Here is a 24,244-nt window from a genome sequence, read left to right as displayed (position 1 = left end):
TAAATTAGACCTTAGAATTTTGCCCAAGAAGAGATAATAATTGTTATTTTACACAGTTGTAAGGATTTTCACAATCTTGTTAGAAATGGCAATAGTCGAAACTTTTACCTGTACACAGACGCAGTGCAGAACAGCCATACGGAAGTTTATTATTTGCAACAGGGCCCTTATCTTTACAACGTATTTCCTTTTCTACTTGACTATAGGAAATATTTTAAATATGCAGTACAAAATAACATAAGCTGGAAAAATAAGCTATATCTTCCGTATAGAAACTTTATTCCACTGGACACCATACAAAATATTAAACTTAAAAAAATGAGAATATGAATTTGACATTAATGGTAAGTACAGTTTCAACAATGAATTGGTCTTCAATAACAAGTATAGGAGAGGCACAAATTGTGCTACAGCAGGTCTAGAAGAGTGTTCACAACTTTGTTTTGGGAAAGCTAAAATTTTCAGGATTACTAATTTAAATTCAATTTACAATAACTGACCAATTTACAAATATTTACACAAAATTAAAACAGAAGTCTAGCTCATTGTAGCAGTGGTAGGGTTGTGGGGTGTTTTGTTTTGTTTTTCTTTTCTCCCCCTCCCCTCCCTTTTTTTTCCCCCAAAGCACGCATCACTACTTCTTCAAATATGTAAAAGGAAAAATGAAAAAGTAACTTGCCTACTCTGTGTGAATATGAAGTATTTATGTATATTGATTTGTCCGGTTTTATTTCATCTTCTTTGTAGCAGAACCGCTGCTTGAAAATTCCAGTTTAGATTACAGTTCTTGATATCTAGAACACTGCCAACCATAATCTAGCTTAATTTTCAAAAAATGTTGTTTGTTGTTCCATGTAAAAGGGAAATAAAACTAGAAAGTGCCAAGTTGAGCAAAAGTGCTTACTGCAATTAAACAGATGTAAAACATGAACTGTCTGTTGATCAAGTGGGTACTGCGAGCAACGCCTCAAGCACACAGTCAGACTAGCATATTGTTCAGCTCTGAATGTGTTTATTTCATGGTTAAATGCATCTAAATTAATGATTATGGAAACAACAAGTCAGTATATCCCCATACTTTCCATAGAATGGATTTATTCTTGTGGTTTCCTGTTTGAGTTTCTTCTAGAAGTCAACCACGCAAGCTTTTCAGGAAACTTATCTTTGAATGAACAGCTGTACTAACAAATTTCAATAATAAAATATGCAATCTTTCTTATAAACATTTCCTTAACAAAAGTTTGCAGAGAAAAACATGTCATAAAAAAACATGGTGTAACTGCCTCTTTATTTTGATACTGTTCTCTCTTTCAGCAGGATCCAATAAGAAGAAAGTGAAAGAAGTTGGTTATCTTTTCTGCATGGTTGTTCTTAGAGGTAATATACAGTTCAGGTCTTTCTTGTCCCGTAATACCTGCCAAGACTGGGGAAAAGAGTACAAAGTTTTAAAAGGCTAAATATTTATGTTATTAATACTTAAATACCATTGTCAGCAGTAAGCTTCACAGACCCACAAAAATAAGGTTGATATTTTCCCCCTTCCTGAAAAGACAGGGGGGTTGGTTTTGTTTGTTTGTTGTTTTTTTTTTTTTTTTAAGGGAGGAAAAAATCCAAAAGGTACACAAAATGCCATGAAATATTGAGGAAGATACAGCCATTTAAGAAGACAGTGGATTTGTGGAGACTGAGAAGTTAACATTACATTGATATTCTGACTGCAAAATAATTGTCTCAAATTCACACATGTCAAAGTTCCTGATACAAGACGTTATACTCTGACATTTCCAGAATTTGTGTCTTTAAAATAGGCTATTTCAATTTTCTTATGTATTCTAGTGTGAATTCCAGGACACATCTGTTAGGCCATGAACCTGCAAATAATTGCAGTGACCCTCCTGTCTTTACATGGAATTCATTTAAACCACAATGTGTAATGAAAACCACAGGAAGAATAATCTCTCAAGGGCGGTGAGACAAAGAGATTCCTTAGGGCTCTTAAAAAAAAGTGCAAGATATTAATAAATACTTGCCGTTTTAAGCAACTGTCATTCCTTATGGTTCCTAGTAAAAAGTAAATTTTTGGGGGGCCGTAACACTCTAGTATATAGGCTTCCAGACAGCTAGGATCAAAAAACTGCTTCTACATTTTTCAGAAAACCACTCGGATTTGAAACGAATTTTTTAACTGAAAACTCTGAAAAGAGAATTTCACTCTGATTTCACAGAACAGTGACAGAGCCCAAAATACTTCATAAACTACTGCTTTAGCAGATTCACAAAATGAAGTATTTTATGTAAAGGTATGTGAACAGTTCAAGATTTTGTATGCTAACATGGTTAAATGGAAACTGACATTTCTGAACAGAACTACAAAGCAAAAAAGTTATCCTTTTCTGACAAAGGCAGCACCTTATAGCATTTGTTTTATTACAAGTATCTGGCATTGATTTCCTTTTTGACGGAGAAGCCGTCAAGATATTTAGGTACTTGACTAACTGCAGTGAACAGGAGCCTCCAACGACAGCATAACAGGGGAGCCTAACTGGTTAAAGCTGGAAACCAGTTCTGCGCACCAATCCCTAGTGATAACTACATTATGAATAGTCAGAGATCTCAGAAAACTAGAATTTGAGCTGCAGTTCCAAATGCCATGCCTATGATAGGAGGCAAACATAGAAGAGAGTTAGTACCAAGGCCTAAATCTTTGTTTGCTTCAAAGTGCTCTTGCCTCCTCCACTGACTGGAACAGTGAAAGCTCCAGTTTGAACTCCTCACGTTCTAAAATTATGAGTGCTGCCTCCCTAATGAAAAGCACCAATTTAATTCAGTAGTCAAAAACCAGGAGAAAACCATTGGTGGTGATATTTATAAAATAGGGACAGGAAGCATAAAACATTGTTTATTACTAGTCAAATTCATGTAAGAAGAAATAATGAATGAAGATAAAGTTGTAATTCTAAAGCTATTAACTATCATTAGAATTTTACACGTACATGAAAATCTAAGACAAAAGGTTTACTATTTCAAGAATCCATTTCAACTTAAGCTTGATGCTTATTGGCAGACATTAATTACTAATACTAAATAATTAGACTTAATTACTCTTAGTAAATAATTTTCCGCATTTTTTTAAAATACATTTCTATTATTTATCTAGTACAAAATGTAAAGATATTCATAACGCAAACATCAGAAATAGGCAGGTGCAATGACTAGCATTTATATAACTATCTTGAAAACAAAGGAGACTGGAAAAATTAAATGTACTTTTTACCTTCAGAAATTCACCTTTGATAATATCAAACTTCTGTTTTTCATGTACAGCTCTAGCAGTGTTTGTCCCATCAAAGGGCTCTGCAAGATCAAACACAAACATTAGAAATGTTAAAAAAAACCCTAGAGCTAGGCTGTCTTCATTGAGCAAGTCATCAGACAGAACCCAGAAGAGTCAACATATTGCTTCCCAAGTGTGCGTTGAATGGCTGATTCTACTTTGCTTCTCAATCTTTATTTCTACATAATATTTATCCAAAAAAAAAGCGCCCCAAACCCTGAATGGTCTGATGGCATGTAATCCATAAAAAAGTCAGGTTATTGTATCTATTGAAGCACACTATGATTGTGCTGAATTTATGCATCAGTAATTATTTGTTACTGCTTAATAGTCTGTGATGACATATCAGAATATGATTTTGCATATTAAAATGTTTTGAAACTTCCTACACATGTGCCTCTTGGAACTGTTCACTTTAGATTCATCTCACTCAACAGATTCTCAGTGAAATACAAGGAGTAGAGTAAAATATTTATTATAACTTTTTCTATAAGCTGTATCCACTGCCAAAAAATGTATTTTATCAGTTCATACCTATTCTACAATATCTATTCATAAGTTAACAATCTGGGGCTTCCACCTTCTATCAGACTCTAAGTTTTTGTGATGTTTTCCCTTTGTTTTTGCTAACATAATTAATACTTTGGAACTTTTTGGTTTTTAATTGAAGGATTAAAAATGTACTCCTTGCTGTTGATAGGGTTGCCAACATTAAAGCAATAGATACTAAAAAATTATGATGCAGAGACTATGCATTACAATGTGCTACAAAACAGATTTTATAGTCTTTTTTGCCTTACTAGAGAACTGCTTAAGTAACATGGTATATTTCACACTGGCAGACTGTATGAACATCACTAAGGGCCACAGAACCACAGAAGTATTTGCTACATCAGGCAGCTTTTTTGTTTGTTGCTTATGAATTGCTTTTATACAAATAAGGACAAATAGTAAAATAAAGCATTAAACAGACATCAGAAGGGATTATGCCATTATGGAGACTGGGACTTCAAATTTGGAACATGCTCCATGGCACTGGGGTTTTATTTCTGTAAGCTATTTAAATTCACAAAGAAATTGTTTCATGGAATAAATGTTGTATTTGGCCCGTTTCTAAAAGATTTCTCTTCAAACTACTTATCGAGTTTTCAGTGGATGTTTATGGGCAGATTTCTTTTACTTTAGAATGCATCATGCATTTAGATTGGAACAAAAACCTGCCAATCAAATAAAAAAGGTACATAGTCCTCTAAAGTCAGTCCCACAATTTGACACAGCGACCTACTGCCACAAAGAATTCCATGTCCCTTACCATGTGAAGCAGTACCGCATTACTTTTGTGTGTCTTAAACATGATGTTAACTGTTCCTTTAATGCTTGAACCTTTATGTACTTTATGTTGAATCAGGAGATATATATTTTTTTAAACCAACCAGAGCAAAGCTGTACGACCTTCTGAAACCATCAGTGGGAAAAAAGGTACTCTAGTCACAAAAGCTGACTCATATCTTCCCTTTATTCTTCCTGCATTTTTACTGACTGTCAAAAGACAAACTCATTCCCTGGAGTGCAGCAAGAATAATTTTGCAATCAGCTACTATTTACACCACTACATCTAACCATTAAGACAGTAAGAGTCCATCATATGTTATTTTCTTCACACAAAGAGATAAAAATATTAAAAGAAAAAAAGTAATACAACTTCAACACCGACGCTTGAGGGAAAGGCTAAAGGGGATCATCCTTCCAAATGAAAATACAAGAAATCATAAAACTTCAGAACTGCTGCAAACCAAGCCCTGAGAAATTATTTTTAGAATTATTTTTAACAAGTGGATCTGAAAAATTTGAAAGTACAAGCGTGAATCAGGTGCAGCTTAGACTGCTTCTGATCCAGTTTCCCTAAATGACTATCAATTTAATTGTCTCACAAAATCACCATGTTTCTAGCTTTTCCAATTTAGAATTTCTGACAAGGCATGTTCACAAACATTAGCTAACAGCAGTGTTCTCTGTATCCCCATAATGGTAATAGTCTGCCAGATTTTAAACTGTCTGAAAAGACCATCTCTACTATATTTGTTTCTTTAACAGCAGAACTACAAGTGAGAATCAGTCTTAGGGTCAATAAAAATTGAAACGGAACACAATTTTTTCTTTGAGCAAGCCTAAATACAGCGCTACATAGAATTATGGCAACTGGCAGGCATAGACTTCTGTAATCTATCAACAAATATATTTAAAATATTAAAAAATAGATGCAGTAACCAATTACTGAAATTTTAGTCCACTAAGTCGAAAATTTGACAAAGGCTTGAAAACCAGAATACGTTGACATGTTTAGCTAGCTTTTAAAAGCTTCTTCTCAAAGTACACAGAAGTTTATCTACGTACTTTGTGAAACTAGTTCAGCTTAGCAGTTGTTACAAACATGAAGCCTACTTTGAGTTGAAGTAGGAAATTTAATTCTTCCCTTCCAATTCAGAAGCAAAAACTTGGTATGTGAGGCTCTTAATAAATCTTGAAGCACAGGAAGGAATCTTGTAACAGGAAGGAATCAGATGTGCTACCGTAGATAATTTTGCTTTTTTAACAGTGCAAATGCAAGATGCACTCTTAAGGAAAAGTTGTGTGTAATCAAGCCCATTTAATACAAATTCTAAAATGCCTATTTTGTATCCTGATATTCTATTTTCCAACTTGACAGAAAAAAAATCTAATTATTCAACCATTTTGTAACGTCATAAAAAAATTGAGAGCTTGAAACACACAGCCCCCCTGCAACACAGCAGGTCGGTATCATGTGACAGCAGCAGACACAGCTGCCCAGCATTCCCACCTCCCACATTCAGACCAGAGCCCTGGCAGTGCCTACACTGTGCTATCGCAAATCATTTCAGCTGTACAGATACTCTGATTCTCACATTTCTCAACTCTGAGACTGCAGAGTCAAGCATACAGTCGTCTTTCAGTGTATTATTTTCCCTACGACTGCTGGTTGATTTTTACCCCCAAAAGTCAAATAAAGAACAGGAATCCCATCACGTGGCTTCACACTGCCGTCCATATGATTATGGCCAGGTTGGTGAGCTCTAGGCCACAGAATAACTAATTTCACCAGTAGGTAATTACTCTCTGCACAGAGCAGCACAAATGCAGGAAATTACATGCACGCACACGTGGGTGCACTCCCACTCCCAGGAATCTTAAGGAATGTCTGTTCCAGCCAGGACTTCTGCCTGATTCCCCTCCTCCTCTGGCAAATTTTTCCCAGTCTCTACTAACTCTTTCCATACCATTTGGCTCCTGTCCAAGTTCCATTCCTCTTTTATCCTAAAACTTCAGCCCTTGATATCCCAATCCTAATGGTCCTAGACCACCTACTTTCTAACTCTGTTCCCATTCCACCCTTGTCCAATCAATTCCCATTCACCCGCTGCATTCTGATTCTCGTTTCCCTTTCTTATCTCTTTGTGTTAACTGTTCCCAGTTACACACCACCTCTCAGTCCCTTCCCTGCTCCTCTTTACATTCTCCTGACATCTCAATCCTTCTCTTGGTCTATTATCTTCTCTTTCCCTGGTCGAAGCTTCATCTCCTATGCATACTAACTATTCATTTTCTCCATGTATATTCCCCATGGCAGCAGAAAAGTATCAAAACCACATGAAACAGATTCCCTGTATAGTGCTATTGCCCAGTACAGTCTGCACTAAGAAGGCTGAAACCTGTAACTCCAAAGGGGTTTACCCTCCAATTCTGAAAAGCATCATACAGTCTCTGCAAAAACTGTATACACAAGTGAGGCAAAAATAGTAGCCACAAGGGGATCAACATATGCATAATCTATTCACTGCTAGAACTTGCGATGCCAGAACATTTCTAGAACAAAGAATATTCTTAGAGAGGAATCAGAATACGTGCCCACTGTGTTTTTTCAGAAGCTCAGTCTTGGCAAAATGGACAACTGTTTTTGCAGAGCAGGAAAATGCACACTACTGTCATAAAGGCCATTCCTTGTCAAAGTTCTAATCCCTGTTCCAAAAGTAACAGGGCAATGAGCGCTCTTGAAGAAAAGGTCAGGAGAACTATTTTTAAACACTATAGAACTTAAAGCTTCCTTCTCAAATGTTTTTGGCAGGACTATTGCCAAAACTATTTACACTGGTTAAACTTCATTTTCTACACAAATATATTACATGTCTGCATTATTAAAACACAACCTAGGTAACGTCTACTTGACAGTTTTATGTATTTGGTGTCTTAACAGCTTAAAATGATAATGCAGCTTTACAGTTTACCTTCTACACAAATAAATTTGTTTCTCCATTCAGTACCATCAGGTCTTGGAATAGCTTTGGCCTCACGAACTGAAATCATTTGATGGCTCCAACTAGGGAAAAGAAAAACAATTTGCAGGTATTTTAACTTCAATTCTAGATTAATAGTATCAGTTTACACTAAAAAAAAAAAAGTCAAATTGCTATGTTGTAAGCCTGGATAACACAGTACTTTATAACAATGCATAATTTAGTGTAGCAGTCTCATCTTCATAATTCACTATATGAGTAAGGAATGATGTGTAGAAAACCAGAAAAATTTTGCACAAACAGAAGTTTATTTACCAAAACGTCTGCAAAACAGAGCATTACAGGTATGTATGAGTAATGTATATTCATGACAGAGTAACTTTTTCAAAAAACAATTTCAACTTGAATATGGACACCTACATTTATTTCTAAGCTCAAAAGAAATCATAGCCTCAAATCTATCTTTCAGAATTTTCTGTGGAGAGAAAAGGATCATAAGGACTTTAAGTACAGATGAAGTCACATACTGCATTCCATTTAAAAAAAATATTCAACAGTATAAAGAGATATAAAGATAGCTTGCTTACAAGCCAGCATTCCTGGTGTAAGGAACCTATTATTAGAAAGCACTAACGCTTTGTATATGCTAAATTTCAGATCTCCTACAAGTGTAACAACAGAACAACTCAAACGTGCATTTGAAGATATTCTACTGCTTTCTGCACACAATTTTACAACAACAAAACTGCAGGAAATGACCACATTGAAACAGGAACAGCAGGCAGTTTATAGGGCAATCTTTACAATGTGCCAAGCATCTTTACAATATTTATTATGCCTGGCACAACAATATGCCAAACATAACGGAAGCCAAAGCAACCACTTACAGTTTTATGTTCTTATCTACCCAGCCAGTTTTCAGCTGCTCTTAACTAAACCAAGGAACTACCATTTCAGCGAAATGCCTGGATCACCAACAATGCGTCACCATACGCCATGACTAAATGTAGCTTAGAAACAGCTGGGTAGCGTGCTGCTAGCTCTACCGGTGTTATGTACACCTGATGTGATCTCCTGACTGAATCAACCTTTTGACATAATGCAAAGAGAGAGGAGCTTGGCTGGGTGCATCAACCACCTGCAGTAAATCTGTAAGTATCAACTGTAAATCAAAATACAGTCTATAATTCATCAGTTAAATTTGGAAGAACTCTGTGCTCCCTAGGCCACAGATCAGCTGTCATAACTCCATTAAGTCAGTGGTGATAAGACAGTTTACACCGGCTAAAAATCCGTGCCTGGAATTCTACAAATTATCTTGGATACAACTCATGATTAAAACCACTTTTGAAAGTAAGCTGTTTGAATAATTATATTTCCATAGAACACATACATTATTCTTCTATTTAAGAATATGAATAGGGCCTATTTCAAAAAGATGCAGGACACAGCATATGAAGCATCATTTAGGATACCTCAGATTACTTGTTCACCCACTGCTATGTCTATTTAGATTTCTCTTGATATATTCTTTAGAAAATTAGTACAGGTGATGATAATTTCTAGCATTCAATGCAAACTAAAGCTTTCATTCTATCCCATCACTCTCCCTCTCCCTAATTGCCATAGCAGACTACTTTTGCAAGAATTAGAGATATTGTGAAGCACCAAATACTTTCCTATCACGTCTTTTTAGTAAACTACCATCAACACAAGCTTAACAAGAAATTCAGATGAATCGGTCAAAAAAAAACCAAACACAAAAAGACAACAGAGAAAAAGTATGTGACTCAAGCACCCAAGTAGCTTAAACTGCAGCTCCAGAACATTGGTCATGAGCAGAAGCAGCTGACTGTTAAACTCATCTGCTTTTTCTAAAAGCTTATAACAGAATCACGAAATGGTCAGGGTTGGAAGGGACCTCTGGAGATCATCTAGTCCAACCCCCCTGCCAGAGCAGGATCACCTACAGCAGGTAGCACAGGATGGCGTCCAGATGGGTTTTGAATGTCTCCAGAGTTGGAGACTCCACCACCTCTCTGGGCAGCCTGTGCCAGTGCTCTGCCACCCTCAAAGTAAAGAACTTTTTCCTCACGTTCAGTTGGTATCTTCTGGTTCCAGTTTGTGCCTATTGTCTCTTGTCCTGTCACCGGGCACCACTGAAAAGAGTCTGGCCCCATCCTCTTAACAACGGCCCTTTAGATATTTATAAGCATTGATGAGATCCGCCCTCAGTCTTCTCTTCTCCAGACTAAAAAGACCCAAGTCCCTCAGCCTTTCCTCATAAGAAAGATGCTCCAGTCCCCTAATCATCTTTGTAGCCCTTTGCTGTACCCTCTCCAGCAGTTCCCTCTCCTTCTTGAACCAGGGATCCCAGAACTGGACACAGTACTCCAGATGCGGCTTCACCAGGGCAGAGTAGAGCAGGAGGATAACCTTCCTTGACTTGCTGGCCACACTCTTCTTGATGCATACCAGGATGCCATTGGCTTTCTTGGCCACAAGGGCACATTGCTGCCTAATAGTCATCCATTTGTGCATCAGGACTCCCAGGTCCCTTTCTGCAGAGCTGCTTTCCAGCAGGTCAACCCCTAACCTGTACCGGTGCATGGGATTATTCCTCCCCAGATGCCATACCCTACACTTGCCCTTGTTGAATTCTGGAAAGTTTCTCTCTGCCTCCGTCCAGGTCATGCTGAATGGCAGCACAGCCTTCTGGCGTGTCAGCCACTCCTCCCAGTTTTGTGTCGCCAGCAAACTTGCTGATGGTACACTCTATCCCTTCACCCAGGTCATTGATGAATATGACTGGACATGGTGAACAGGACTGGACCCAGTACTGACCCCTGGGGAACACCACTTGTTCCTGACCTCCAACTAGACTCTGCACCGCAGATCACAACCCTCTGAGTTCTGCCATTCATCCAGTTCTCAATCCATCCCACTGTCCATTCATCTAACCCATTTCCTATTTAGAAATTAGAGAGAACTCGGCCAGCAGGGTAAAAAAAAAAAGCATGCAACAAAGTATTCGATCTGTGTTTGGTCAAACCAGGCACTATTGTTTCACTTCGAACAATGTAATTCTTCTCTTCTTTTTTTTTTTTCCTAGGTTATACTTGGCTTGATTCCTCAGCAAAAAACTAAACGTGTTTATAATTCACTGGTTTAGCAAAAAGAAACAAAAAAGGCGACATTTCTAACTATTTAAACAACTTTTTATTTACATTTGAAAACCACTACTTTATCTAATAGTCTTATTAAACCTTCACTAACCCTGCCTTGGTACCAAAACCAGCCTGAATTAGAAATTAAATACCAATAGCAAATCATTTGTTTATCAATTTTAACCATTTTAGCTTGCACACAGAAACTTCATTATTGCCAACACTAAGCAAGTACACACTGTCAATCCATAAGTTAACAATAACCATTTAAATAGCTATTTCAATTATCAGTTATTTCTGGTGTCACTGCCCACATTAGACACGTGCTGCTCATGGAGAAGGCAAGAATTTGACCAGTCATTTCCAGCTGTAAGTGTGAATACCCTACAAATAGATTAAAAAGCTTATCTTTTTCAGAGCGTTCTTATAAGCCAAATCCACTTGCATAAACACACTAAGATGGGCACAAACTGCCAGCATGTTAAATTCAATATACTATTAAAAAATTATCCCTTTGTTACCTGACCAGTTCTACCCTGAAGAGAGCCATGAGCAATTCTATTTTATATTTTGCTATGATAATGTAGCCGATATTTTATCATGTCCGCCAAATTCAACTTAATCAGTGAATGATCTTATAACTTGAAACAATTTAAGAGAAGTACCGTCCCAAAAGACAATCTCTAGGTTCCCTAGCAGTAGTTTCAGGGGAGCAAGGCCTCGCTTCAAGGTCTCATTTTCTAAAGAGACAGCCAAGTGAAAACCTGCTGCCTTCACTCACAGCTGCATAAATGAAACCAGACACTCTCTGCGGAGGGCCTGGTAAACATGGACCAGCTTCCAAATGCTTTCTTTTGAGAGCACCTCCATACATTTTGCACTTGGTCACATTTCACTGTGCGATCAGCAGACCTTTGATAGTTTGAAATACTTAAAGTTAAAATGGAGTTACAAGCATACTTTTACCAGCTGTATAAGGCAAAACATTATGCAGACTTGAACGCTTATGGCAAGGTAATTATATAACCATGTCAGCAAATCAAGCTTTGCCATACGTAGTCTGTAAGTCCAATATAAGCAGCAATTTCCAAATCACATTTCCAGTAACTTAGGAAGGGGGATAAAATTTACGTCTTATGGATACACCAATAATCCCAGAGTAGGACTGTGGAACGTGCACTGTATAAACACATGGTAATCAGCAATTTTCTGCAAGATCTTATAGTCTAAATAAACAAAGCAGATTAAAAGCATAAGGGAAGAGAACACAGCACAAGGAGATAAACTTACTCATGGCTGCACAGCATGCAAGATTCCTCTTTCTTCCTTTGTGCCCTACTTTTCGGGCCCATCCTGCCTTTAAATATTATTCAGTGCATCAAGTAAAATAAAACATAGACTTTAACTGAAATATGTACTGGCCTTTGCTAGACTGAGGGGGAAGTTTAAAATAACGTATCTCCATCTTCCCTTCATCTTCCTGACCAATATGTGTAATGTAGTTGATCAGTTCAGCATTCCAGGCAGGTGGTGTCAATGACTCATTCTGTCCAAACCAGTGATCTTCACATATGATCTGGTCGTTCTTAACTGCATGCTGCTCTTTCAGCAAAACAGATCCTGTGTATCAAACCTGGCAGTGTTGTGTCCTAATGCATCAATAGGAATCTACAAAAGTCACTTTTATAAAAATTGAAGTAGTATTCTCTTTAGTAATCTTTTAATCAAACACATTGCAGTTCAATAGTGAAAGTTCACTAGCACGGTACAGGTCATTTAAATGTGACCTAACTTAATAGTCACAGTATTTGAAATATAACCTCAAAATTGCTGTGCATAAAAACACTAGTAAATGTTTTTGAGGGAAAGCAAACATGGAAAAAAATACCGATTACAGCAATGAAAATATTCAACACATTCAGGAGTAAAATACTAGTTCTTCCATAAAAGGCAGAACTTAGAGAGCTCTGTTTTGAGTGCATTAACTCTTACCCTCATTCCCACCTATAACGTTGTTTCCATCAGCAACCTCAAAGCAAAGTAACAGATACTGTGGATAGCATGACACTGTACTTGTTTTCATCAGCTGGCTATCACACACACAAATGTTTAAACACCATGTTCTGCCTGCCTTTTCCCCAGCATGGGCATTAATTTGGGTTTCTCTTCTACAGTCAATTACCAGGTTTTATGAAACTACACGGAACTGTGTATGTTCAAGACACACACCCTGCTCCTTTCAAACAGGATTTACAGTTGTCAGGGATACACAGAGAGAGTCATATAAATGGTACACCTGACTAAGCTTTATTTCTGTAGCAGAGAGAGTTAAAAATAATATAGGTTGCTGCACTAGGTGCGTCATTTCCTGATATGACTTCTCAGCTATGTAACATTTTCAACACAGGAATACTAATGGCTATTTTTACAGGGTTTTGGGTGTGGTTTTTTTGTAGTTGCTGTTGTTGTTTTTTTTTTCATGTGTGTGCGTATTGCCAGTCAATTGTTTAAATACTTAATACTGGAAAAACAAACCAGATTTTTTTTTTCTTGGCTGGTTTGTTTTTTAAAAATCTTTTCTTGCCTTGATGTCAGCAACTATCCTATCTTCATTGTCCACTTTTTCAAGCTTTGTTTTAATCAAAAGCTCCCCTGTGCCTCTGTGATAAAATTTAGATAATTTTTTTCTCATTTATGATTGTCACAAAAAATAACATTCAGGGATTACCATCAGTTTGAGTACTGATATTGCAGCATTGTTAGTCTTCATACTCTTAGTATATCCTGCATGTCTAACAGCAGGAAAAAAAGGTGTTCCTGTACCAGCTACTGACTTGTGCAGAAATTTGCTTGACAGTGTTCACAAGCATCCAAACCAGAAAAGTCACAGTAGGTATTTTTCCTGCATTTGGACAAGAGCTTCTCTGTTAGTTTACATAGGCAAAACAGAAACTTCTTCCTTAGTGGAAAAGATATTTACTTTCATTTATGAGAAGATTAACAACTCATTATACAGACAAGTAGTAGAGGATATATCTAGTGTCCCACATAATTAGGAACTTGAGGATATCTCCCAGCAATGTCTTCTAATTTACCTGTTAAGCAAACAGCACCTTGCAAGTTGAAAGGACAGGTGCTCAGGAGAGACTTTTAGGACAAAAGACCATTCCCTTATCTGCAGAGATCATCTACGGAAAATCCTTTATGTGAAAATGTCTCCAAATCAGGCTTAAGCATGCACAAAATGCAGTTAGTTCATGAATTACTAGAGGGTATATGGATTTAGCTTACATATTCCACATGTGGTGCACACCCCAGCAATGTTTTCTTACAAGCATTTCATGATTGTTCACTTTCTACATTGAAGTAAAAGATGAATGCTTCAAAAATTACAATGATTAGACAGCAGTTATACACATTGTTCTCCTTCATGGAAATGGATAGGATGTACAGACACAGGACAGCAACACGTATAAACCAACTGCCTCAGAAACAAGTTCTTTAGAAGATCCTTAAGCTTATTGAAATATAACCTGTCCTGGTTTGAGGTAAAACAGGACTGATTTTGTTCAGTAACGTTGCTTCTCAGCTGGGCCTCTTCTAACTACTGAAATTAACAGCATATTGTGCAGACACTGTTTGCTCTCAGAGTGATAAGACCTATGTTTGTACTTGATGCCAAGGCGTGGTACGCAGAGAGGCTCTTGCTTATACTTACTGCTATAACAACCAAGGCCAGCTAACTTGGTTACTTGCCCTGTTGGAGGGTTGGAAGCAGAAAAGTGTAATTCAATATTTTATATGGACAAGCAATTTTTATAAGAAAATCTCAAATGACAGTTTGGCAAATAATCTGCAGCTTTCTCAGATGCCCTCACAACTTTAGCTTCTCCTCTTTTACAAAAAAGTCCAGAAGTGCCAAAATTAAACTCAGATTCTAGCAAACCAACAAGGTTAGTGAACCAGATATATAGAATGGTTTAGGTTGGAAGGGAGCTTGAAGATCATCGAGTTCCAACCCCCCTGCCATAGGCAGGGACACCTCCCACTAGACCAGGTTGCCCAAGGCCATGTCCAGCCTGGCCTTAAACACCTTCAGGGATGGGGCCTCAAAAACTTCTCTGGGCAAGCTGCTCCAGTGCCTCACCACCCTCAAAGTGAAAAATTTCTTCCTAATGTTTAATCTGAACCTGCCCTCTTCCAGTTTAAAGCCATTCCCCCTCGTCCTATTGCTACATGCCCCAGTAAAAAGTCCTTCCCCAGCTCTCCTGTAGGCCCCCTTTAGGTACTGGAAGGCCGCAATAAAGATCTCCCCAGAGCCTTCTCTTCTCCAGGCTGAACAGCCCCAACTCTTTCAGCCTTTCCTCACCGGAGAGGTGCTCCAACCCTCGGATCATCCTCATGGCCCTCCTCTGGACATGCTCCAATAGGTCCATGTCCTTCTTATGTTGGGGACTCCAGAGCTGGATGCAGTACTCTGGGTGGGATCTCCCGAGAGTGGAGAGAGAATGAGAGAATTCTTCACTAGGTGTGGCCTATATTGATACATATCATAATCAAAGTAAGGAACCACCTGGTCAGTTACCTCCATTGACTTGGGGTGACAGAAGACAAGCACAGCTATTACGGTTCAAATAATTCATGTCACAATCAATAACTTAAACTACAACTAAGAATAGATTTTTCTCGCACATGGATATACAGTTTTAGAATAGTGTAATAAAACAAAATCCAGCTATTTTTAAAGGACACAGATCTCTAACTTCTGGCAGCTATTTTACAGGATGGGATGCTTGGCTAAGAAAAAGATGTCAGATACTCTTTACCACCATTCCTGTTTTCCTTTATTCTTTTTACCCATTTCCTCTCTGTCAGCTACCACTCCTGCATTACTACTATTCTTTCTCTTCAAGGGTTATTAAGTGTTGATACACTGAATAGATGGAATCAAAATTTTGCGTATTCTAAAACACTAAGATGAGCTTATTACTTACTCAAATTCTGTGGCATAATATTTGAAGAAGCCTATTAGCAAATCTCCAAGGCTTGATCCATTTTTTGAGGAGTAAGGAGGAATGGTACATGGAGCTTGATGAACAAGATGCAACTGCATAGTAGGATCAAAAGATTCCTGTCAAAAGAAAATCAGAGACCATGTATATACACACACACACAGCCTTAATCCAGGTGCATATATTTTTCACAATAAAAAAAGCTGTCTATCGTTTGATTATTAGAACTTCAAGGACAACTTAAAAGCAAAGGACTCTGTTTGTCTTGCTCCTCTGTTTGTTACTAGTTACTCCCCCTGAACTAGAATCATCTTGCACAGGAGCGTCCGAGACTATCCCTTGCCTTCTGTTTGCTAGAGAATTTTAACATGGGAGAATCTCTGAACTGGACTTGCGTTTACATACTAGTAAAACCATATGAGCAGAAGCTGAGTGAGGTACCCTGCACTGAGCTGGCTGCAGTTGAACTGAGATAGGGTAGGTGAAGCAAATGCACTTATCACCAAATTTCCATAACTGTGGCATAGAAACAATCCAAAAGGAAGGCCTGACTTATTTTTCCCACAGCATGGAGTTAAAGTTGCATATGAAACCCACTGGCTCTAATAGGAACCTGCACCCTCCCACATAATGAGTTCAATGACCGCAGCAGCACCTCCTCTAGCCAACCTACTGAAAGGGTAATAAAAAAAAAGAAGTTAAAGAAAAAGCCTGAATACACAGAATGCAGCATTTAAGCTGAAGTATGCTATTCTTTGGGGGGCAGGGTGTGTGTGAAGAAAAAGTCAGGTTTATAGTAAACAGAAGTCACTATTGCCAGCTTCAAAAGGAATGTACACAAGACTAAATTAACATGGGTTTAGATCTGCTATACTGTTTGGGTGTCCACTGCATCCTTTAGGTTCCTCTGAAAGACTGGGGTATATGGAGAAGAATGTGTCTTCTCTTGCCAGAGAAACAATTTTTAAAACCTGGTAACACCCGGATACTACATTTTACAGCAGTGTTGTGTATTTTAAGTAAGATGAACCCAAAATACACAAGACCAAGCTTTACGTTCACAGAAAGAAATACATCTATGTAAATTTAGGAACTTATTCAGTCATTACTGTATCTCCCCTCCCACTCCTTTGTTATTTTAAAGAGTAGTATCAGGCATGACTCAAACTATATAGTACTAGAATCTCAATGGAAGCACTATACACTGTAATACTATTTCCATGTTCACAGCTGGCATTGCTTCCTCTGAGAAAAGTATGGTTAGCAATCAAACTGGTAAGACTGGAAAGTTTGGGACTCCCATCCTCTTTTGCCAATTCTAGCAAAACTTCCTGGAACCTTGTGCAACGCCTTCTGGGAAAAAAGGCCATTCTTCCAGCAATGAAAAATTTCAAGTCTTATTCCCACATGATGTAACTTTGCATATAAAATATTATTATAGTTAGCAGAGCTCAGAATTTAACAGCTTACAATCCACCAGAACACACTAAAAACATGGAGACAAACAGACATAAAAAGGAGATGCGCAGCATATAAAGATCTAAAAGGAGAATAGCTGTTCTTATGTTATACAGTATATACAGTTTTAACCCCAAAGGTAATCAGACAGGTACTATAGTGAAAGTCACTCCTTGCTCATTCCCACAGAAAACTGTAGAAGAGTTACAACAAATGAATTTAGTATTAGCATATAACAGCTTATAAGGAAATGGACACCAAGGGGGTGGAGGGAATGAGAATAAGGGCTGCTGACCTCTGAATAATACAAAACAGAAATGCAATGCAATTACAACAACAGATGTCTACTAAGACTAATAAGTAAATGTTTGGAGGCAGCAAACATTTTTGAAAAGGAGAACATGAGATTTTTTTTATGCTGTGAATGTTCAAATGCCTGACAACTTCTCAACTGCAAGAAAAATCTGCTACCACACTGAGGTTGGCATACTGAGCAGCTAAAACATTAGACTTTGGGATATTATTTTTGGGGATTATAAACAAGCTATTTTCTTTATTACTGTTACAAGCTTAGAGACAATGTTGCTTTTTCTTATCAATCTTGACCTTAAGTACATTTTATTTACATTTTATATATTGATCACAATTAATTTTGATTAGCATTTGTACATCATTTGAATAAGAAAAAAATAAATCAACAATTATACTAACAGCAAAAGACAATATATCAAATATAGTTGTAATAAAACTTTTGGCAAGAAAAGGAGAATACATGTGTACCTGTATGTGTATGCCTACATCCAGAAAAAATTGCAGAGCAAAAGCATATAAAATACAACTTTATCCAAAAATATTTTTTCAATAAGGTTTGTTGGCAGTTAATGAAATAGCAAGTTCCAAAACCTCGCAGAGTTTTAAAATCACAAATCTGTATTTTAAAAAGGGTGATTATGATAGAAGCACAGTCCAGATGAAGGTATTTTCAGGATATTTAGTTTGCCTTTTTCTTCCCTGAGTTTGCAACTGATCAAAAGTCACGTAAGCAGCAGTGATAAAACTAAAAGCCTCCGAATTTGAGGAGCAGGAAATGTACCACATTCCAAAGATTCCTACCCATGGCAGAAGAGGTAAAATTCCTAACTTGCTGTCCTGGTTTGAGGTAAAACAGGACCGATTTTGTTCAGTAACTTCACTTATTAGCTGGGCCTCTTCTAACTACTGAAATCAACAGCATATTGTGCAGAAACTGTTTGCTCTCAGAGTGATAAGACCTATGTTTATAGTTGATGCCAAGGAACAGTATGCAGAGAGGCTCTTGCTTATACTTATTGCTGTAACAACCAAGGCCAGCTCAAATTGTTATTTGCCCCATTGGAAGGTCGGAGTAGAGGGGTCGCACCTGCAAGGAGGAGCGGACAGGACAGGTGACCCAAAACTGACCAACGGGGTATTCCATCCCATCTGCCTCATGCTCAGTATAAAAGCTGAAGGATAAAAGGTTCAGCTCTCTTTCTTCAATGGCTGGCATCTGAGGAGGACTCTGGCTGTTCCTCTTCCTGTGATCCCGATCCTGAATCCAGATCCGGAATCCAGTTCCCATCCATCACCTGAGTCCAGTCTGGGACTCTCCCAGTGCCAGCCGGTGACGTGATCATCATCCTGGGAGCTTGATATGGTTTTGTATCTATTTCATTATTTTCTTTTTTATTTTATTATTAATATTTCAATATTTATTCATTAAAGTAATTTAGTTCCTTCTAAACTCGTAAGTCCCTTTTCCCTCTTCTGCCTCTCTCTTTGAAGAGGGGGGGGAGCGCATCTGTCGGTCCCATCTGGGGTCCACCACGTCCCCAGTGGCCGGTTCAGCCTAAACCACGACACCTGCATTGGAAGGCAATTTTCTAAATCTTCATTTAGTAACTAGGATTAAAACTCTTCAATTTTGCTATCTAAAATTATGATGTTTAATTTTTTTTTTCAAAAGCACGTTCAATTTAATGAAACTTGCAGCTCCAATTTTTACCATGTATATTAAATACACTTGCCTCACAAAGGTCAGGCAAATCGAAGTTTTCCTTACTTAGAAAGGTATTTGCCTTCAAAAAATAAACACATATTATTCTATACAAGTGCTCTAGTAAAAATGCAAGTTACAGTCTATAGCAGCTAATCATTTAAACTCCCAATCACCTAGTTTAAGAGACACATACAAATAATTCCCATCTCCACTTGTTTTAGTGGTTATACCACTATGAAAATGACTCTTAAAAAGACAACTAAGTATCACAAAGTGGAAAGCATGACTGAAACTACTTTTCCGGAAGAAAAGATTTTTATTTTACATTAACTAAAGAAAACTGTTAATCATAATGTTTCTGATATTGTTAGTCAACTTATTTTTTTAAACACTGTGAGTTGCTGATCATCACATGTAGAATAAAAGAAAAGAAAAAGTGTTTAATCTTTCTGAAATACAGGAAAATTGTTATGGAAGAAATTGCTATTACCAGATTTGAAAGTTTTACATGTAAAACCAAATTAATTATTGCTTAAAATTGAGTATGGGGAAGATTTAATGAAAACTTCTGTCAAGATATACCAATATTCAATATAGCAATAACCAACAATGTAGTTTGTTTAAGGTAATTTCTTAACAAAGCAACAACTCAGTGTCCAGTGAACAAGTGGTCAGGCCAGCCACAGGATACCTAGGCTCACTTTTCTGCTTTTCCACAGATAACCCATGAAAATCCATTAGCCTCAACCCGCCTCCATTCACCTATCATAAAACAGTGATAACAGTACTCTCCTTCCTGCCAGAGGGACTTGGGGAACAACTAGATAAACAGAACAAGGTACAGCTTATAGACTCCGCACATAAGGGAGGTTGGTAATAAAACAGAATTACAAAGCAACCTTCAAACCAGCTTAGTTTCAAGTAGGCCTTCCCTATAAGCTTTCCCTTCTTCACTTGCTCTAAAGGCCAAAAAATTCAGCTTCTTTTAAAACTAGTCCCTAATTTGCTTGCTGTTTCTTTGCCTCATGCTGTCTTAAGAAATGGCAAATAAATTCAGGATGAAGGATCATTGAGCAACAAATATAAATGAGCTATCCATTATTTCAAAATACCCCAAAGCCTTTTTTCTTTTTTTTTTGCCAGATCTCTAATCGTGGCCTTGGTTGGCTGATTTCTCAAGGAAACACTAGCATTCAGTAACATGCTTCATGTTCAAGCTACATAATGCTTACACATATTCTCATTCCACCTTACACACTGGAAAGGAACACATGTACATCAAAAAAATCTTTACATTTTAATATCTTGATGAATAATGCGTTTAACTCTGAATGTACAAGATTATTCCTTCAAAAAAGGTTACAGTGGCAACATCAGCATAGTATCTTGCCATTTTTTGATAGGTGTCTATATTTGCACACATAAAATAGCCTTCCCCAGTCTTACAAATGAACATTTAACTCATGTTTATACTTTTAAAAAGTGCAACTTGAAGAGTGAAGCAAATCACGTCCAAGGACTGACTCCTATGCATGAAGGAGCTACAGTAAACACCATCCCATCTTCTGCCCCACCCTTTGAAAGATATGACTGCTTGTGAAGCTGAGGCAGCAGAAACAAAAATGTGCTCATGCTAGAGTCCACAAAGTTCACAATCCAGAGCACTAGCGGAGACCCATCTCCATCTGGATTTAAGCTAATATGCCAGGCTGCTCTGGAACATTAGAGACTCAGGCACGCGTTCCCTTCTGACTCCCAGTTGCAGCAATGGTCACCTCTGGCAAACACACAGGCAAAACAACCAGAAGCCATAATGACCTAAGCCACCACAGGTTCTCCAGAGCTCATCTGTAAAAGTCCTGACTTGAAGGCAAGTTCTATATAGACTTCAGAACAGATCAACCCATTTTCTGGGCCGCTCTCGGCTACCCCATCTGGCTGGGGGGGCAGGAAGCCCCAAAATCCAACCCCACATCTGATACAGTCCAATAGTCCCTCTGAACTAGTGGTTGCAAAACACAGCAGCTGGGTTGCAGCTGGAGACTCCCCCACGGCAACAGAATGCACAGGTGGGCAGATTTGGTGGCTCTCCAGGACTTCTCACCCTTCACACCTGCAGTAGGGATATACTGAGTCACAGAATCTGCCTTTTGTTTCTCACTCAAGGTAAGCACGTCTCCTTTACATGGCACCTACAATTTAAAACAAGCTGTTTCTTTCGAAGTGTAGAAGTATTTTCAGGCTGTAGAAAGAGCTGCAGGTCTGATTTTGTAAAAAACAAACTGTAGAAAGGGTGGTTTGCTTCAGAAGAGGAAAAACAGTATTTATGTCTAGTATTAGGATGGAGACACAGCTTTCATCAGCTACAATCAAAAGAAAAACATATGGTTTCTTTGGATACTGACATTTGCTCATGCTTTGTAATTATTACTGCAAGCTAAAAGACCAGAATTGTTTTGGTGTATTTCTTATTTTATTTTTAAATTTCTTTGCAGTATCACTACTCAGAAATTGTAACTTTCACAATTTTTAAACACTTAACTATATTCCCAATGGAGACAGTGGAGAAAAACTGTATTTGCAAATTTCTAGCTTTTTTTTTTTTAATCTTAATCCATAGTTTTGATTTGGTTTTATAGTAAGCATGTACAAAATATTCTTTTTATTTTATTAGAAATCGTAGAATATTTAGTCCATCCTCCAAAGGCAAGATAAACAACAACAACAAATCTACAACGAAACGGTAAAAAAATGTTATTCTTACAGCAGTGTTCTAGAAACACAGGAACCTGCAAGTGATTTACCACTTTCACAAGACACAAGATAAAACCTTGCATTTAGCACAAATTCATTAGATGTTTCAGCTTATGGTATTGTATGCTTTTGCTTTAATCATTTAAGCCATTAATCTTTGTATAGTGCTCTGAAGGCCTTTATACAGTTCAAACACTACAAATATAAAAGTTTGCATTATTATTACAAAGGAGTCAAAAGTTACCAATTCTTCCAGTTGTTTTCTTTAAATTACATGCTACACAAAACTTAAAATGCTACAGCATGTTGAGCTTTAAGCAAACACAATTAGCAAATTTAGCAAAAACCCATCAGGAAGTGAAAAACAGCTTCAAATGCTTTTGAGCACTAACAATGAAGAAATTAGAAGGTATATAGTACAGTAAAAAAATCAGAGGAAAAAATAAAGACCATAAAAATTTAGCACAGGTATGCCTAAGCAGGTCTACAAAATAGAAATAAAACTGCAGTGTACTACAGCTCAAAGCTTTCTGCTGCATCTCAATGATCCTAATTACCCAAAATGGCTGACACCACAGTATTTTCTCCCTGATGTACAGTGCCATCAAATATTCCCTTTTCAGCATTATAGAAATATATGCAAAAGAAAGAATGGCTTTTTGATACCAACTCAGCACATTTATCAGCAACAGTAAAAAACCATACATAGACAGGGACACCAAAATATGGCAACTATGAATAAATAAAAATTTAAAAATTGACATGTGAGAGGAAAGGTAAGGAGGAAGGAATTGAGGAGTTTCTGTGAATAAGTTATAGGATAGAACTATTCAGCAATACCTCTTTTGTCCCCAGACAAATATTTAGGAGGGTAGCTCTTATTTCTAGGTAATTTTCCTTAGACTAACTCTCACTAATTACAGTCCTAATTCTGCAGAGGATCAAAGCATACCAAATTACAGAGTTCTCTGAAAATCAACAGTATGATCTGGACATAACAGCAAAGCCCCTAAAAGCAATTTTCTTGACGGACTGAAGCCCAATTTTGTGAGGTCTCAAAAGTCTCCGTAGTAAACATATATAATTCACTCTCTGCACCTAGAAATATCAGGCAACTCAACAGCTGTGGGAAGGTATGGAATTCTGAAACACCAGAGTTGAATGGAAAAAACACTACTTATGTATTAAGAAATAAGAACCAGAAAATTTACAGATGAGACAGGGATATTTTCAGGCCAGCATAAAGAGAAGTAGGTCAGCAGCTCTCATTAGCAGTCGTTTCCAACTGTGTGTGAAATCCTCTCATATATAACGGACTGTTTTCACTAAAGAAATTATAAAAAGCAGCAAATAAACTTTTTCATGCTTATGTTTAGTGTATCAATGACCAGGCTTACAGACTGTTTAACTTAATTCATTAGAGATATTTAAGAACTCATGTATTTTAGATAAGCAGCTTCATACACATATATGATGTAGTAAATTCATAAGAAACACTTACTGGGTAATTTTTTTGGAGGGATGGAAGGATGGGTTCAGGTAGGGCTATAAAACAAAAGTTTAAAGTTGCTGTGATTCATGTAATTCACAGGAAACAATATCATATCAACTACACCAAAGGGTTGGACTGAAATTCTGTCTTAAAAACATCTACCAAGAACTTCACTTTCATGCATTTTGTAAAATAAAAGTTATTCAGCAAATATTTCTATTACTATATTTTGTATATAGTAGTATAAGGAGTAAATTCAGCTATGGGAAGCTCTTACTAAGACACTACTATTTGTAGAAGACATGAAAAATTCTACAGCAGCTGGGTACGACTTTAATTTTAAAATTCATGTTAATTCATGACTATAAGAAACTCATCTAGATTCCCTAAAGGAAAAAAATCACTCTCTTTTTTTTTTCCTACATCTAATACAACACGATTCTATCACAGTATAGGAAGTCTCCAGTTACTACAATAGTACACATTCGTCAACTGCAAAGGATTACATACTGAATCTCCAAAAGTAATCTAAAGATAAAACGCAAAATCTTCATAAAACACATAAATACAATCTAATGCTGTTAGCTGATCTCCTAAATAGCAAACAGGTTATAAAGATTATGCAGACATTAACAATATTAACAAACACAACATGAACTAAACAATTGTAACTTCTATGAAAGTCATGGACGGTAGAGCA

At 37.3% G+C, this 24,244-nt stretch overlaps 1 protein-coding gene across 1 annotated transcript in view; it reads right to left on the bottom strand.

Annotated features, from left to right (window-relative positions):
• Positions 1–255: 255 nt before the first annotated feature.
• The window catches only part of TENT2 (terminal nucleotidyltransferase 2), a 58,438-nt gene continuing 34,449 nt past the window's right edge, over positions 256–24,244 (bottom strand). The window contains exons 11-15 of the mRNA XM_082497012.1: positions 23,554–23,597; positions 15,806–15,942; positions 7,636–7,727; positions 3,275–3,354; positions 256–1,423 (exon numbers count right to left, since the gene is read on the bottom strand). Of these exons, the coding sequence (XP_082353138.1) occupies positions 1,349–1,423; positions 3,275–3,354; positions 7,636–7,727; positions 15,806–15,942; positions 23,554–23,597 (428 nt within the window). The 3' untranslated portion in view covers positions 256–1,348. The remainder of the gene's footprint in view (positions 1,424–3,274; positions 3,355–7,635; positions 7,728–15,805; positions 15,943–23,553; positions 23,598–24,244) is intronic.

Source organism: Vanellus vanellus (genome assembly GCF_965231255.1).
Source record: "Vanellus vanellus genome assembly, chromosome: Z".
NCBI lineage: Eukaryota > Metazoa > Chordata > Aves > Charadriiformes > Charadriidae > Vanellus > Vanellus vanellus.
Note: the sequence above shows the minus strand (reverse complement) of the source record. Positions and strands in the feature narration are given on the sequence as shown.